This window comes from Micromesistius poutassou (genome assembly GCF_964030765.1).
Source record: "Micromesistius poutassou genome assembly, contig: SCAFFOLD_4564, whole genome shotgun sequence".
NCBI classification, from domain to species: Eukaryota; Metazoa; Chordata; class Actinopteri; order Gadiformes; family Gadidae; genus Micromesistius; species Micromesistius poutassou.
The window spans coordinates 1-13428 of record NW_028177993.1 but is presented as its reverse complement, the minus strand read 5'-3'; the positions used below and the strand labels follow the sequence as shown (position 1 = coordinate 13428).

At 49.6% G+C, this 13428-nt stretch overlaps 1 protein-coding gene across 1 annotated transcript; it reads right to left on the bottom strand.

Annotated features, from left to right (window-relative positions):
- Positions 1–3600: 3600 nt before the first annotated feature.
- On the bottom strand, positions 3601–9848 carry LOC311374881 (ATP-binding cassette subfamily C member 4-like). Its single transcript, XM_084490630.1, has 5 exons — positions 9726–9848; positions 8970–9142; positions 8221–8326; positions 6610–6744; positions 3601–5212 (listed from the first exon to the last, which is right to left on the bottom strand). Exons 2-5 carry the CDS (start codon positions 9134–9136, stop codon positions 5111–5113), a joined length of 510 nt encoding a protein of 169 aa, XP_084346756.1. The 5' UTR covers positions 9137–9142; positions 9726–9848; the 3' UTR covers positions 3601–5110.
- Between the last annotated feature and the right edge of the window lie 3580 nt (positions 9849–13428).

The window sequence follows — 13428 nt, the reverse complement described above, 5'->3', positions numbered from 1 at the left end:
ACCACCACTCTCATGGCCACGGATGAGACACGGATCCCACCCCCCCAGGCCATGGGGAACTTTGAAGTTTATTTGAGGTATTTTCCCGCCAGAGAGGGGAGATTTCGGCAGAGCGCTGGATAAATATATATCATACATTTTAAATGATAGGATATGTGTGTGTGTGTGTGTGTGTGTGTGTGTGTGTGTGTGTGTGTGTGTGTGTGTGTGTATATGCCCCGGCTCTCCTGGGGAAAGTTAAGACTTTACTGCAGAAATGCCACCACCACCCCCTCACAGCTCTCACTGACACACACACACACACACACACACACACACACACACACACACACACACACACACACACACACACACACACACACAGAGTGGCCCCTGGCTCAAGCTTCATCAATCTTCAACAAAAGGATGACATCACCAATAAGCATTCCCTTTGTGGCTCAGAGCAATAAGCCTTATTTACTGGTGAAATAAGCCTGGCTCCATTGTTCAGCTCCCCACTTTGGCTCTTTCTCCCACAGCTTAGGAATCAAACAGTATTTTGTTCTGATGTCACAGACCATGGCCAGGATTTAAGGCTAAGACATGCAAAGGGGTTTCCTATTTGCTGTAGCATCCCTTCAAATGCACAAGATTCAAAGTACCAGGAGGCGGTTTAAAGCACGATCACAGTAATTATTACTGATGTTGTTTCCCCTCTTGGTGTTGAGGGTATTCTTTGTTTATTTGATTTGACATTTTAGCAGTATTTCGGTAAGTCATGAAATATTATCTCACACTCAACGTATTTTGACATGGGCGATTGAATAAGCCAGTCCTGGGCCTGGGTTAACGCGCAGAGTCATAAATGACATCTGTTGTCTGTAATTACTGTTTGTCGCCGTATTAGAAGTCCAGGCTGCAGGTTCACCAAAGTGCTGATGCACTGTGATACACAGCCGCAGATTAAAGCTTTACATGGCCTGTGTGTGTGTGTGTGTGTGTGTGTGTGCATGGGTGTGTGTGTGTGTGTGTGTGTGTGTGTGTGTTGGAGAGTGGTGGTTCACTAGCAGTGACAAATATAAGACGGAAAAAAGTTGCTTGTTGTAAATTGTTTGGGAAGTTGTTCATCCCGTCGTGTTGTTTGCATTCTGTGCACTTTGTACACGGTCCTGTCACAAACATAAAACTAGGTCTCACTTTGTGTTGTGACAATCTTAAAAATACACAACATCAACACGTCCCAAATTGAGTGGTGGAGGGAAAAGGCCCTTCTATTTTTAACAAGATAAAAAGTCACTTTCACACCTGCACCTTGCGTTCGCGCCCTGTGTCTAAAGAAACCGTTTGTTGTTGCTATGTACGCTTTCTTTTTTTCTTTCTTTCTTCCTCTCAATCTCTAAACACACACACGCAGGCATGCACATACACATACACACATGCACACACAAACGCACACACACACACACAGCCATGCCAGGCCTTGGGAACCTGTCAGACTTCCAGTGTGTTTGCAGTCACTTTAGAAAGTGCCTGAGCACGCGGTCCCAGGGGAAACGCTCACGCCTTAGACACAAGACACCCCCTCCCTAGCCCCCCTCTCCCACCCCCCACCCCTACAACACCCCATGTCACTGGGAGAGGGGGGGGGGGGAACAAAGCTGCCATAGTCAATTCTCCTAATTTCACCACAGCCTGTCGAGAATCCACTACTCCATTTTTTTCCTCTCTCCCTCCTCCCTTTTGCTCGCTCTCTCTCTCTCTCTCTCTCTCTCTCTCTCTCTCTCTCTAACAAGTACTTTATGTTGGGATCAGGCAGGTCTGAGTTGCCCACAAATAAAGTACACACTGAGACTCTCACTCTCTCACTCTCTCTCCATCTTCTTTCAGTCACTCTCACCAACGCCCTGTCATTCAGATGCCTGCACCGTGCAATTTGTATCCATTTGTCAAACAGCGGTATCTGCCATAAAGGAAAATGCCTGCGCCAACATAAAGTTACAAACACACACATCTGTCTCTACGGCCCAAAATGGCTGCAACGTCTATCCCATTATTAGTCATACACTATAACTAACCCTCAGCGTTTTTAACCACGTTTTATTGTATCACACGCACTTGTTACATTATGCCTCTTCTGCAGGGGGAAGAATGGCTGTGTAACTGAATAGGACACGGATATCACATCCTCCAATCACCCGCTAACTTGTTGTGTCTTTGGGATGAAAACTCAGGACGGACTCCATTTAAATCCTTCAGTCATTGCATTCGGGGCCTCCTCATTGTGCTGACACTGCTTTTGTATTTTATTTATTTGGGATTACCGCCATTGTGTGCATGCCCAGCCAGGTCCCCTCTCCCCCGCGCAGACGGACTGTATATTAAAGCTACCTCAGCGATACAAGCCTGTTGCTGTGTACATATATATCCCCACCTATTCAAGATGTGTCTTCAAAAAAAATGCCCCTATTATGGGATGTGCAAGGCAAGGTATCAGCTTTGAATAATACTTATTGTGCAAACTTTGTTGTCGCCATTCTTGCGCCAGGGCCGTTATCTCGGGACGCAGCACACAGGGATACATGCTGACTGTGCCGCTGATAGCGGCTCTCGCTAGCTCCCATTGTGGGCCCCGCGCCGGCTGCCGAGTGCGGGGGTCCCCCAGACGGGAGCCCCAGATCCGGGCTGTCAGCTCCGCGGTGTCAGGTGGCTGAGCAGCGCGGAGACCCAGGATGCTGCAGCTGCTGCAGGCAGCCCTCAAGTGTCTCTCCGGAGCCCTGGGGTCCTGACACGCGGCACAAAGTAATCACAGATCACGGCGTTTAATCACCGAAAACAAGCACTCAGGAGGAAGCCCCACTGTCAATATCCCTCTCTCTCATTATCTGTTTGGATTGCACCGCCACACTGTCAGATAAACAGAGTGGAAAATTAAGATTAAAAATATGGTAATTTCATTCCAGGCAGCCGGTTCCTCTCACTACCCATTATGCTATTGATTACCTCTGAATTCAATTTCTCCTTTCAATGTAAACTTTAATCTATTCGCCAGCCCAACAATTCATCTCCCGAGGGGCTATTTGAGAGTAAGTAAGCATTTAATATGACGCTGTCTGAAGATTCACTGGCTTTAATGAATTGTGTAAATCACTCAGCTCTAAAAGGCGACCATGCCCTCGGTTCACAGCCCGAATGTGATCACTCGTTAAATACCGTCTCTCTCTGTGTGTCTTTCTGCAGCGATGCTAAATGCTCACAGACAGCCCGGCCCGCGATGAACGGGGGAATCTCTGCCTATTATGTTTCATTTGGAGCGAAGCAGCTCCCGTTGTAATCGAGGTGGTGATGAACATAACACATTAAAATATAGGTCAGGGAATTAAAGACGACAACAAAACACACATTTGTCAGAAAAACGGGGGATTGCTTCACCGGGATTGTTGTCAGTGGAGCGTTTGTCGTGATCTGCATAAAGGAGACAGACATGAGGGGGAGTGTGTTGAGGCTGTGAAAGTGAATCCCAATAATATAAACACACAATGCCCTGTAATTAAAAGACATGGGTGCGATATCAGCATTCGTTTTATTTGGTAAATGAAATTCGACTAGTGTCGTCTTGTGCTATGCAGTATTTATTACTTAAAGCAATTTGGCTCTACGTGAATTACAAAAAAATACAGACGATTTATTGCACTTATAAAATCATAAAATCAATGATTTTAAAATCATATGCATACACACAAGAAACAAGAGAACACATGTTGTAACTGCTAAAATATTTGAAACTAATTACTGATAATAAACACACTATGGAAAAAATTTAATAATAATAAATAATTTTAAAAATTAAAACAGCACCAATTTTAGCTTGATAGTTTCAGGCTTCTCTTATCATTGTTGTAAATGCTTTCCTCTCTTCCAGCCTTGTTATTGTAACACATTGACTGAGGGACGGCAGCGATGCAGATCATTACAACCAAAGTGCAGGAGACCCAACTGCTTCGGAGCGGATCAATGGATTCAGTGTAATTAGAAAAACATCGATAGCTAGACGAAGGCACGGTAACGACTGGGAACACTGGCTCCTCTGTCCTGATCCCGCCTCAGGAAACTTCTCCTTAATCTTTGATTCTTTCCTCCAAACTTAAATCACTTAGCCCGTCTGTAATGAATTGCATAAGGGGACGGGGACGGGGACACACACACTAACACACACACACACACACACACACACACACACACACACACAATACATCACCCCCTTTCAAGTGTCCGTGAAGGATTGACGCCACCCGAGAGAATAGCACACATACATAAACAGTTGATTAGAATCAATAAATAGCCGTAATAAGCAGGGGTGCACATAACTTTATTTAGTGAGTTACTTAGTGAGTACCAGGAGATGGTGTTTGGTACGCACCCCACACATAGACCCACACGTAACATCTGATCTTATGAAACTTACCCAGTTTCACAAAGGAGATTCCATTTTCAACTTCTTAAGCACAGCAGTGTTTTTTGCTCCACCTTTTTTTTTTTATCAAACTGCAGCAGCTTGACCACGGAGCGTTTGAATATCTCACAAAAGGAACGTTGCGATCAGCTGATTTTGTGCAGATCTCCAGTGTGTGTGTGGTGCACAGCACACAGAGCACACATGAGCGCACATTTCAGTGCGCTTATCATTCGTTTCGAGCCACGGCACATCTTGGCGCCACTTTAAAAAAAAAAAACTATTTTCTTCTGCTCCGGCTCCATTTGCCTTTTCTTTGCAGGTGGACGCCAAAGTAGCTGCACAATGTAGTTTTTTTTTTTTTTGTTTTTTTTCGATCTCCCGTTAGTTACGCAAAAGTGTTGTAGTGACACAAGTGACGTTATGCATCCCTGATTATGGGCACGCATGCGTACTTGCGTACCAGTTATGTGCACCCCTGGTAATAAGTCATTCTGCCGACGACGGTGAAACCGGTGAAACCCCCCCCCGCCTCTCTTCTGCTTACGGGCACACAACGTGTGGCTCCGTGTTCCTAACAACAGGACAGACAGACTGGTTCACAGTGATTTAATGCAAAGTCCCAGCAGCAGCAGCAGCAGCAGCAGCACGGGGGCCACAGCCCCACGGCCCTCTCCCCTGTCAGAGAGACGTCTCATAGGTGACTCTGGTCCCCCTGGCCGCCCGCTCATCGCCTTCCCTCAGTCTCTCAGACAGACAGAGCCGGCTTTTGTTCATGTAAACCTGGAAGGGGGTATTAGGGGATGGAGTGTCAGTGATCACACACACAAACACCGCAGTCAGAGCGCCTGAGATCCGTCGTGACACATGATGTCAGGCGGAGGATTTGTTAGGACGCCGGCAGCACGAGAGAGAGCTGATTTATTTACCGTTGGAACAACTGTGACAAGATTTAGCCAGGGAGATAATGGCGGGGGAAATGTAACATAATCTCCGCCGCGCGATGGGCCGCGGAGATAGATGTTTGTGCGAGAAACACAGAACACATCACGAGTGCGTTTCCCACAAAGCGCCGGTGATAAACTATTATATTAGTCCCAAACCCGGTGGAAATAGGGGGAGATAGGTATAAAGAACTAAAAAATAACGGGTGAGCCTCACTTTTAGATTATGCTGCAAACTCAAGGATTCATCTTTCAGGAGGCACAATGGCGCCAGAGGTTGTTATCAGATAATTTATTGTATTTTCCACCTTGACTGACAACTAAAGAAACTTCAGACTCACTCCGCAGACCCACTCAGTATTTAATAAGTGGCGCTCGACAGCTATGGATGCTGCGGTAATCTGATCCAAGGAGAGCGCGCTACCAAATAGAGAAAAGGAAACATAAGGGCAGGGACAATGTCAGGAGCAATCCGCCAGTGTGAGACGCACAGACGAAACCAAATAATACCACAGCGGGGCCGGGCCTTTGGAAATCACTATTTTACCCATTTCACTCTCTGGCTGAGCAGATACACTTCCCCAGATAAATTTGTGCGAGGGACAGAGAAAATGAAATGATGCCTACTTTTCTTCTTATTTCACAAAGGCCTGTTTGAAGTTGCAATGCAATGGTATCTGTGCTCCCAGACAGATGCACATACAGAATGGAATTGAACAATGACTAGCCCGCCTCTTATCTGCCGAGTGTGTGAAGGGGAAAATACATCACAAATGAATTTCACGGAGAAAAAAAATCTCTCCAATGCAGTAATCCCCCATAGAAAGTTACCCAGAATCACGATGAAGTTAAAGCAGATATTTCTAAATAGACACATGCGCATTGAAAGCCGCTTTTCTGGAATCATCTCTAAAATGATCTAGAAATGACATTTCTTTGGGGGGGGGGGGCGGGACAAGGAGAGATTATACTAAGGGCCGCGGCGATAGCATCAACGGATGGAAATCTACAAAGGGGCATCTTCACCAAGGCAATCACCACACTGCATTGCATTGTGGGTCTCGTGTGAGCGTTCCACTGTTGCACAACTCCCCTTCTGCGGGCGGGCGAGGCGCCGCGCAGTTACAGGGAACCGACCGGGAGGCCGGCGACCGTACTCACACTCGCACGCGCGCCCGCGCGCCCGCGCACGGGGCCACCGGGGGGTGAAATGGTTGTGTGTCTGCGGTCGGTTACCTGTGAGGCGGCGTGGTGCAGGGAGGCGGCCTCAGCGGCACCTGTCTGCTCCACCATCTGGTAGAGCGCCCCGTCGCGGTTCTGCAGCAGCACGTGCGGCTCGTCAAACTCCCGGATCCTGCCGGCTTCCAGGACCTGCAATCAGAGCGGAGCGCGCTAGGATCTGGGCGTCGGCGCGGGGCTGCCGCATGTATACTTTACCTCTGTGTGGAATTAACCTTTCAGCTGTTTGGAGGCTGCTGAGCGAGGCATGCAGACGGCGGAGGGTGACGGGGGTGACAGGGGAGGGGGGGTGTGGGGGCGGGTATTCGGTTCTCAGCACCCTCGGCAACCCTCCATTTTAGGTGAGTCACCCGGCGACAAACACAGGGCGCGGGAGGGTGTGTGTGTGTGTGTGTGTGTGTGTGTGTGTGTGTGTGTGTGTGTGTGTGTTGGACGTGGGCCGCGGGGACGGTTGGGTGCGGAGGAGAGCCGCCTGACGCACTGACGCTGACAGACGTGGATATGTCCTTTATCCACGCGTTCATCCAGGCGTTTCGCCCCGTGGCTCAAAGGTGGTCCTCAGTCAAGCCCACAATCACAGCCTGGACACACACTGGAGAGAATGACTAGCATCTCTCCGTCATCGCCACCGTGTAAACCCCGGGTGAAGAATAGCGCCGCTTCCAGGAGTGCGAGGTAAAGGACTACCATTACAGAGCTGACAAATGTAAACACATAAAGACGAGGTGGAGAGCAGCGCAGAGTGCTTTGTAAGAGAGAAAAACACTTAGAAACAACAAGGCAGCAACTCATTATAGCAACTTGCCGGCGTGAAAACGCAAATTCCACAGCTGCCGCCTTAATTCACTGTTGTTTTGTTCGTTGTTGGGGGGGGGGCGAGACACCAAGCTGGGAAGTTTCTAATTGGGAAAACTACGGCATTCAATTAAAACACTTTGGAAGGAGCGAGCGGAGACGGGCCAGGTGAGGCCTCCAGCACAGCTTGACAATCTGGGAGCGTTTAACACGAGCAGAGGTGTGGAACCGCGCCTGCTGGGCCATATTGGAGGCTCTCGCTCCGGTTCTGCACTGACCAAATGGCCGCTAGGTCACGCTCAGTCCTTGTGGACCGTGGAGAAGGGCTGCCAAAATTGGCACCAATTGGCACCTCTGTAGGCAGCAGTAGAGAGGGGCCGGAGAGCAGAGTGACACAGGACGGGGGGACGGTGGAAAACAATCAGGAAAGTAGTTACTGAGATAAGTACTCTGTGAGTAGACCACCTAGGACCGCCTGCTAGCTCTCATGGGCTGAGGATTTGTTTGGTTTTCTCTACAAAATTAACTGATTCATTTCACTTAAATGTTTGCTTGTAATGCTGCTATTATACATGTGAATTATGGCACCCATTGATAACAACCTATGGAGTTAGGATAATTGTCAGTGTATTCTGTCAGTGGATGATGGTGTGAGCCTTAATCACTAGCATTCTGTCAGTGGATGATGGTGTCTTACTCACTAGTATTCTGTCAGTGGATGATGGTGTCTTACTCACTAGTATCCTGTCACAGTGGATGATGGTGTCTTACTCACTAGTATCCTGTCACAGTGGATGATGGTGTCTTACTCACTAGTATCCTGTCACAGTGGATGATGGTGTTGAGCCTGTGAGCGATGGTCAGGACCGTGCAATCCCCAAACTTGTCCCGTATCGTCTGCTGGATGAGGCTGTCGGTTCTGAGGGTGACAGGGGAACACAACACCTCAATGGCAACAAGACCCACTGCCTAGAGGCCCTTGGGCAGGGATTGGAGGTTGACTCTAAACAATGCCTAATCCTCTGTCAGGTTGATGCGGTGGCGACTCAGAGGTGAGCTGGGAAGAAGAGCAACAGAAGACGTTCACCGGGATAGATGAATGGGCTGTGGTGTGTTGACTACTACACACTACTACTACAACAGAATAGTAGTCATTTATAATGTATCCACTGAGCGACAGGACTAGGGACAGACTTTAAAAGATAATTAAGGTCCACCTTCTTTAATCACCTTTTTTTTACTGCACCCATCACATCACCATTACATCCTTTCGGCTTAGCTCAGGAGGAAGAGCGGGTTGACTTGTTACCGTGAGGTTGCTAGTCTGTTCCCCTCCTAGCTGAGTGTCGAGGTGTCCCTGAGCGAGACGCCTCACCCTGACTGCTCCTGACGCGCTGGCTGTCGCCCTGCACGGTTGACTCTCGCCGTCGCTGTGTGAACGCGTGTGTGAACCGTTGTAGGCCACTTTTGATGAAAGCGTCTGCTAAACGCCCTGAATGTAAATGCACATCTCAAAGATCACATCATAGGCTCAGCCCCGAAGGCGGAGGTTGGTGTCAGACCTGAGGTCCACGTTGGCCGTGGCCTCGTCGATGACCAGGATGCGGTTCTTTCGCAGGACGGCCCGGGCCAGACACACCAGCTGCTTCTGACCCACACTGAAGTTGGAGCCCGACTCGGCCAGCATCGTCTCCAGCTTGCAGGGCAGCTCCTCCACCACGCCCTTCATCTGCACCTGAGAGAGAGAGAGAGAGAGAGAGAGAGAGAGAGCAAGAGCGAGAGAGAACGAGATAGGGAGAAAGAGAGTGAGATAGAGAGAAAGAGAGAAAGAGCACGAGAGAGAGAGTCCCTCCATCAGCCCTTCATTACCTCTGGATAAAGGCGTCCCACAGGGAGGTCTTTAAAGAGCCATCCAAACACAACCATTAACCGCGCGGCACAATGCCGGGGCCAGCTCCACTGATGACCCGGGCCACTCACTTCCTCCGGGCCAGCCCCCGTGCTCTAATCCAGGCCACCAAACCCATTGAGGCCCGGACACCGGGACCCCTCTCTCTGTGGGGACAGAGAGGGGACTCCTTTGCTACAAGTTGGCCCTCGACCGGCCCCCCGAAACCCACCTCGCACCCACCGGCAACTTTCTCAACAGCTCCCAGTTACACGCCACACATTGAGCGAGGGCCCCACGGCAACTAATGGGATTTCCCCCCCATGACTTGTGGCGAGCACGGAGGCTGAAAGGCGGGCATTGTGCGGCGGGACAGAGGGATCCCCCCTGGGCCGACGAGGGGAATCATTCAGAGCCAGGGCTGGAGTACCTCTTGGAGGGCATTCCACAGGTCCTTGTCTGTGTGGCGGCTGAAAGGGTCCAGATTGGTCCTCACGGTCCCGGTGAAGAGAACCGGGTCCTGGGGAGAGATGGATATAGAAAGAGAAGGCCGTGGCCGGGAAGATAATGACGGGGAGAGGATGTGTGAAAGGGTTAAGACAGGCTTTATGGAGCGCGTCGCGGCTGTGTGTGAGGGAAGAACGCGCACAAAGGACTCGCTACACTCAGGAGCCGCCATTCACCGGCTAAAGCACACTGTGCTTCAATAAGTTGATCTTCTTTCTTGAGAACAGAAAGGGAAGAGACGTTCTTGTGCTTTAGTGTTTGTTGAAGGAGGAGGAGGGAAGAAAGGAGCTCCGGAGGTGATGTGAATTTTTGAATATGAATATGGAACACAAAAACGTGACTGTGGCGCACAAAGGCACGCCATTCGCTCTCCCTCCACAAAGCACATGAAAGCGTTTTTCAAACGTCTGCCAAAAAGTCAGCCTCACTCTCTATTGAAACACACCAGTATAGAGGTTATCCAATAAGCTCTGGGCTCCTCTGAATGGATCCACTCGGTTCGGAGGCGGCCATGATTCCCTGGCTGCGTATTGACGGCGGGCACACACCTGTATCAAGGTTTAGCTGCACCGCCATCAATCGAAATAAGGCTCTTTATTGATGTTCAGTAGGAGCAGTCACCAGCCAGTCCACCAGTTCATTCTCCTCTGTTTATCGGAACCCTCATACAAACAGGAGGGTTCGATCGAAATACGTTTCACCTCGGTTCAGGGACGGATATTTATTTATTCAAACAACTACGCACACTAGAAACTTGCCAACAGGAGTCCTTAGCGGCCATAAAAAGCCATTGGAGCTCTAACAGAACAATAAAACCCTAGTGTCTATTGTTCTAACAATAAGTCAACAGCGCAGAGAATCCACCTGCAAAACCTCACAAAAGGCGAGGCACCTGAATGGACACGCTGAACACGTTCAAAACACTGCTTGAATGCTTTACGCGAGTGCCGAGGTACGGCGTGTCAGAGACCAGACCTTCAACGCGTTCCACAAAGAGCAAACCTTCATCGTCCCCGGCTGTCGCAGAGATCCATTGTGGATCACAGCCTAATCCAGGTGACGTGATGAAGCCTGCTTACCCCGAGTCATTAATAAGACCCGCAAATCAAGATAGCGGCGCAGCCCTGCCGCCTGCACATCAATTAGACCCGGGGAGCAGCCCTAAAGTACACAGTGACGGAGCGAGGCCGGGTTCACCCGGTGTTTAGAGGGACGTGAACCGTCCCACGGGGTGACTCAGCGGTCCTGATCGCCGCGCTTATGCAGCAGATCAACACCGGTGATCAGGCTAATGCCTGCAGCAGCGCACACAGCAGCGATGTGAAGTCACACTGTGTAAACCTTCACGGGATGAAGGGATGGGGAGGTGATGGTGGAGCGGTAGGGGGGTTTAACTCCCAGGAACTGTGTCCTGGGTTGGAGTTTCAACCAGATGCCTAACCCCAACCTGCACATTAAAGGAATACTATGATCAAAATATGTCCTCATTACCCTCATGTATTTATAAATTGTGTTTCTACACAGTTAATACATTAATTTTTTTGTGTGAAATAGATCGCAATCGCTACCAGGGACGGGTTCTTCTGGCTGTTTAGTTTCAAAATCGTGCTCTCCTCCGGTCTTTTCTGCTCTCTTTCTTTAAAACGCTTAAATCTTACATCTTAAATTAGCATTTTGAATAAAAGCGTCTGCTCCATCACTAGATAGTAGATAGTAAAATAGTAAAATAGTAAAACAGTAAAAGTAACATTATAGGTTACACCATGAATTTGAGAAAAGATGGTAAACCGCGACTGGAACAGATGAAGACACAGGAGAAACATTCCCGTTTCCTATGCCTTCCGGAAGCGTTCCACCTCTTTACCTTCTGTGAGTTATCCGTCACGTCAGAATAGGACGACGGCCTCGTTAAACCAGCTCAAGTCCCAATTCAAACTAGTTTTGTGCCACATTTTAATTGAGGATTCAATGTTCAGCTGGGAAAGACGACTTTCAAGCCCAGCTTCCCATGGAGCGATTATGTGCTTCAACAATTCTAAGCACTCCGTTTGCCACGGAATACTTTTTCTTCTAATAACAAGTCATCCCTGAAGTTTCAATATACATTGAAACGGATCTCTTTTTTTAATGTCACAGGCTAATACAGGTTTATCATAATGAAATCTTAGGGGTAAGAAAGGCAAGAAAAAAAAACTCCCCACTGGAGACTGTATAGAAAACATATCAGAGTGTGAAGATAAGGTCTGCACGCCACAAGACAAGACAAGCATCTCACGTCAAAACGCTCTCCCTCTGAAAGGCTCCCTGAATATAACATTATAGCAGTGTAGCGTCACACAGAGCAATAGCAATCGCAGCTGGAGAGAAAGAGGAGAAAACTCCCGTGGAACAAGGCTTCACACATCCACCACAAACTACAGCCCTCTCTACGCCTGAAAGAAGCTTTGACAACTGGGAACACAGCTCGCGAACACTGAGACCAGCCAAACCCCACTCCCTATCACCCCGGCACCATGAGTGGCGGCGCCACGGCGGCTAAAGTGCTTTAGCTAACGCTAACTCGTTAACCTGCCACGTCACGGCCACTCTCCTCTGCCCCTCGGAGAAACGTCGAGGAGGGTAAACACGAAAAAAGTCACATCAAACGCGCGTCGCATCCTTCTCCAACTCGATTTTGGGCGTGCGGAGGCGGGGCATCGCCGGCGACTTCATCCTGCCGTCGCTCGCGTTTGCCAGAAAACCAATCGAAGCTGCGTATGAAAGCCTTGACGCACCGTGTTTCCGGGCGTTTCTGGCGACACCTTACGAGACCGGGGCGAGTGGCGGTGAGGGACTCTAGGGGGGAGGAGGAGGATGAGGGGTGGAGGGGGGGAGGGGGGGGGGGGGGGGGGTCCTCGTATAAGCAGCTTTCCCATGTTTGGGGGGGTTGAGGGCTAATCCTCTGTCAGGGAGGGGGTGCTGCTCTCTTGGCTGTGCGGGCCGTGGGAGTCGCCGCCCCCCCCCCCCCCCCTCTACTCAGCCGTCGGCTGGCATTTTGTTAATGCCGTATCAGTTACAACAAGCGGAAATAAAGTTAAACTGTCTCAAGGCGTCCGTTTGTCTCACTCTCAGAAAGCCCCTGAGTGACGAGCGTAATTCTCCTCATCCGTTCTAGAGCTCAGAGAGACGGGAGAGAAGGAGCAGGAGGAGGAGGAGGAGGAGGAGAAGAAAGGGAGGAGGAGAAGGCGAGGCGTGAAGGTTTGTGTTACCGGTGTGAAGACGCTGGGTGACTTGGGGAACAGACGGACGGCGCCAGAGAACCGGTCAGCTCGCCTTGGGTAACAGGTACACCAGGTAACAGGTAACAGTTCACCACAGGTGACAGGTACACCAGGTAACAGGTAACAGTTCACCACAGGTGACAGGTACACCAGGTAACAGGTAACAGTTCACCACAGGTGACAGGTACACCAGGTAACAGGTAACAGTTCACCACAGGTGACAGGTACACCAGGTAACAGGAAACAGTTCACCACAGGTGACAGGTACACCAGGTAACAGGTAACAGTTCACCACAGGTGACAGGTACACCAGGTAACAGGTAACAGTTCACCACAGGTAACATAACAGTTCACCACAGGTAACAG

Bases quoted from the DNA above. Each gene is read 5' to 3' on its own strand.
- LOC311374881 (XM_084490630.1), bottom strand. From the start codon at position 9,136: ATGAAGGGCGTGGTGGAGGAGCTGCCCTGCAAGCTGGAGACGATGCTG. The intron at 8,327-8,969 runs GTCTGACACCAA...TGTCACCCTCAG, and splicing joins ACGGCCAACGTGGACCTCAG to AACCGACAGCCTCATCCAGC. The intron at 5,213-6,609 runs GTAACCGACCGC...ACCCCCTTCCAG, and splicing joins TGCACCACGCCGCCTCACAG to GTTTACATGAACAAAAGCCG.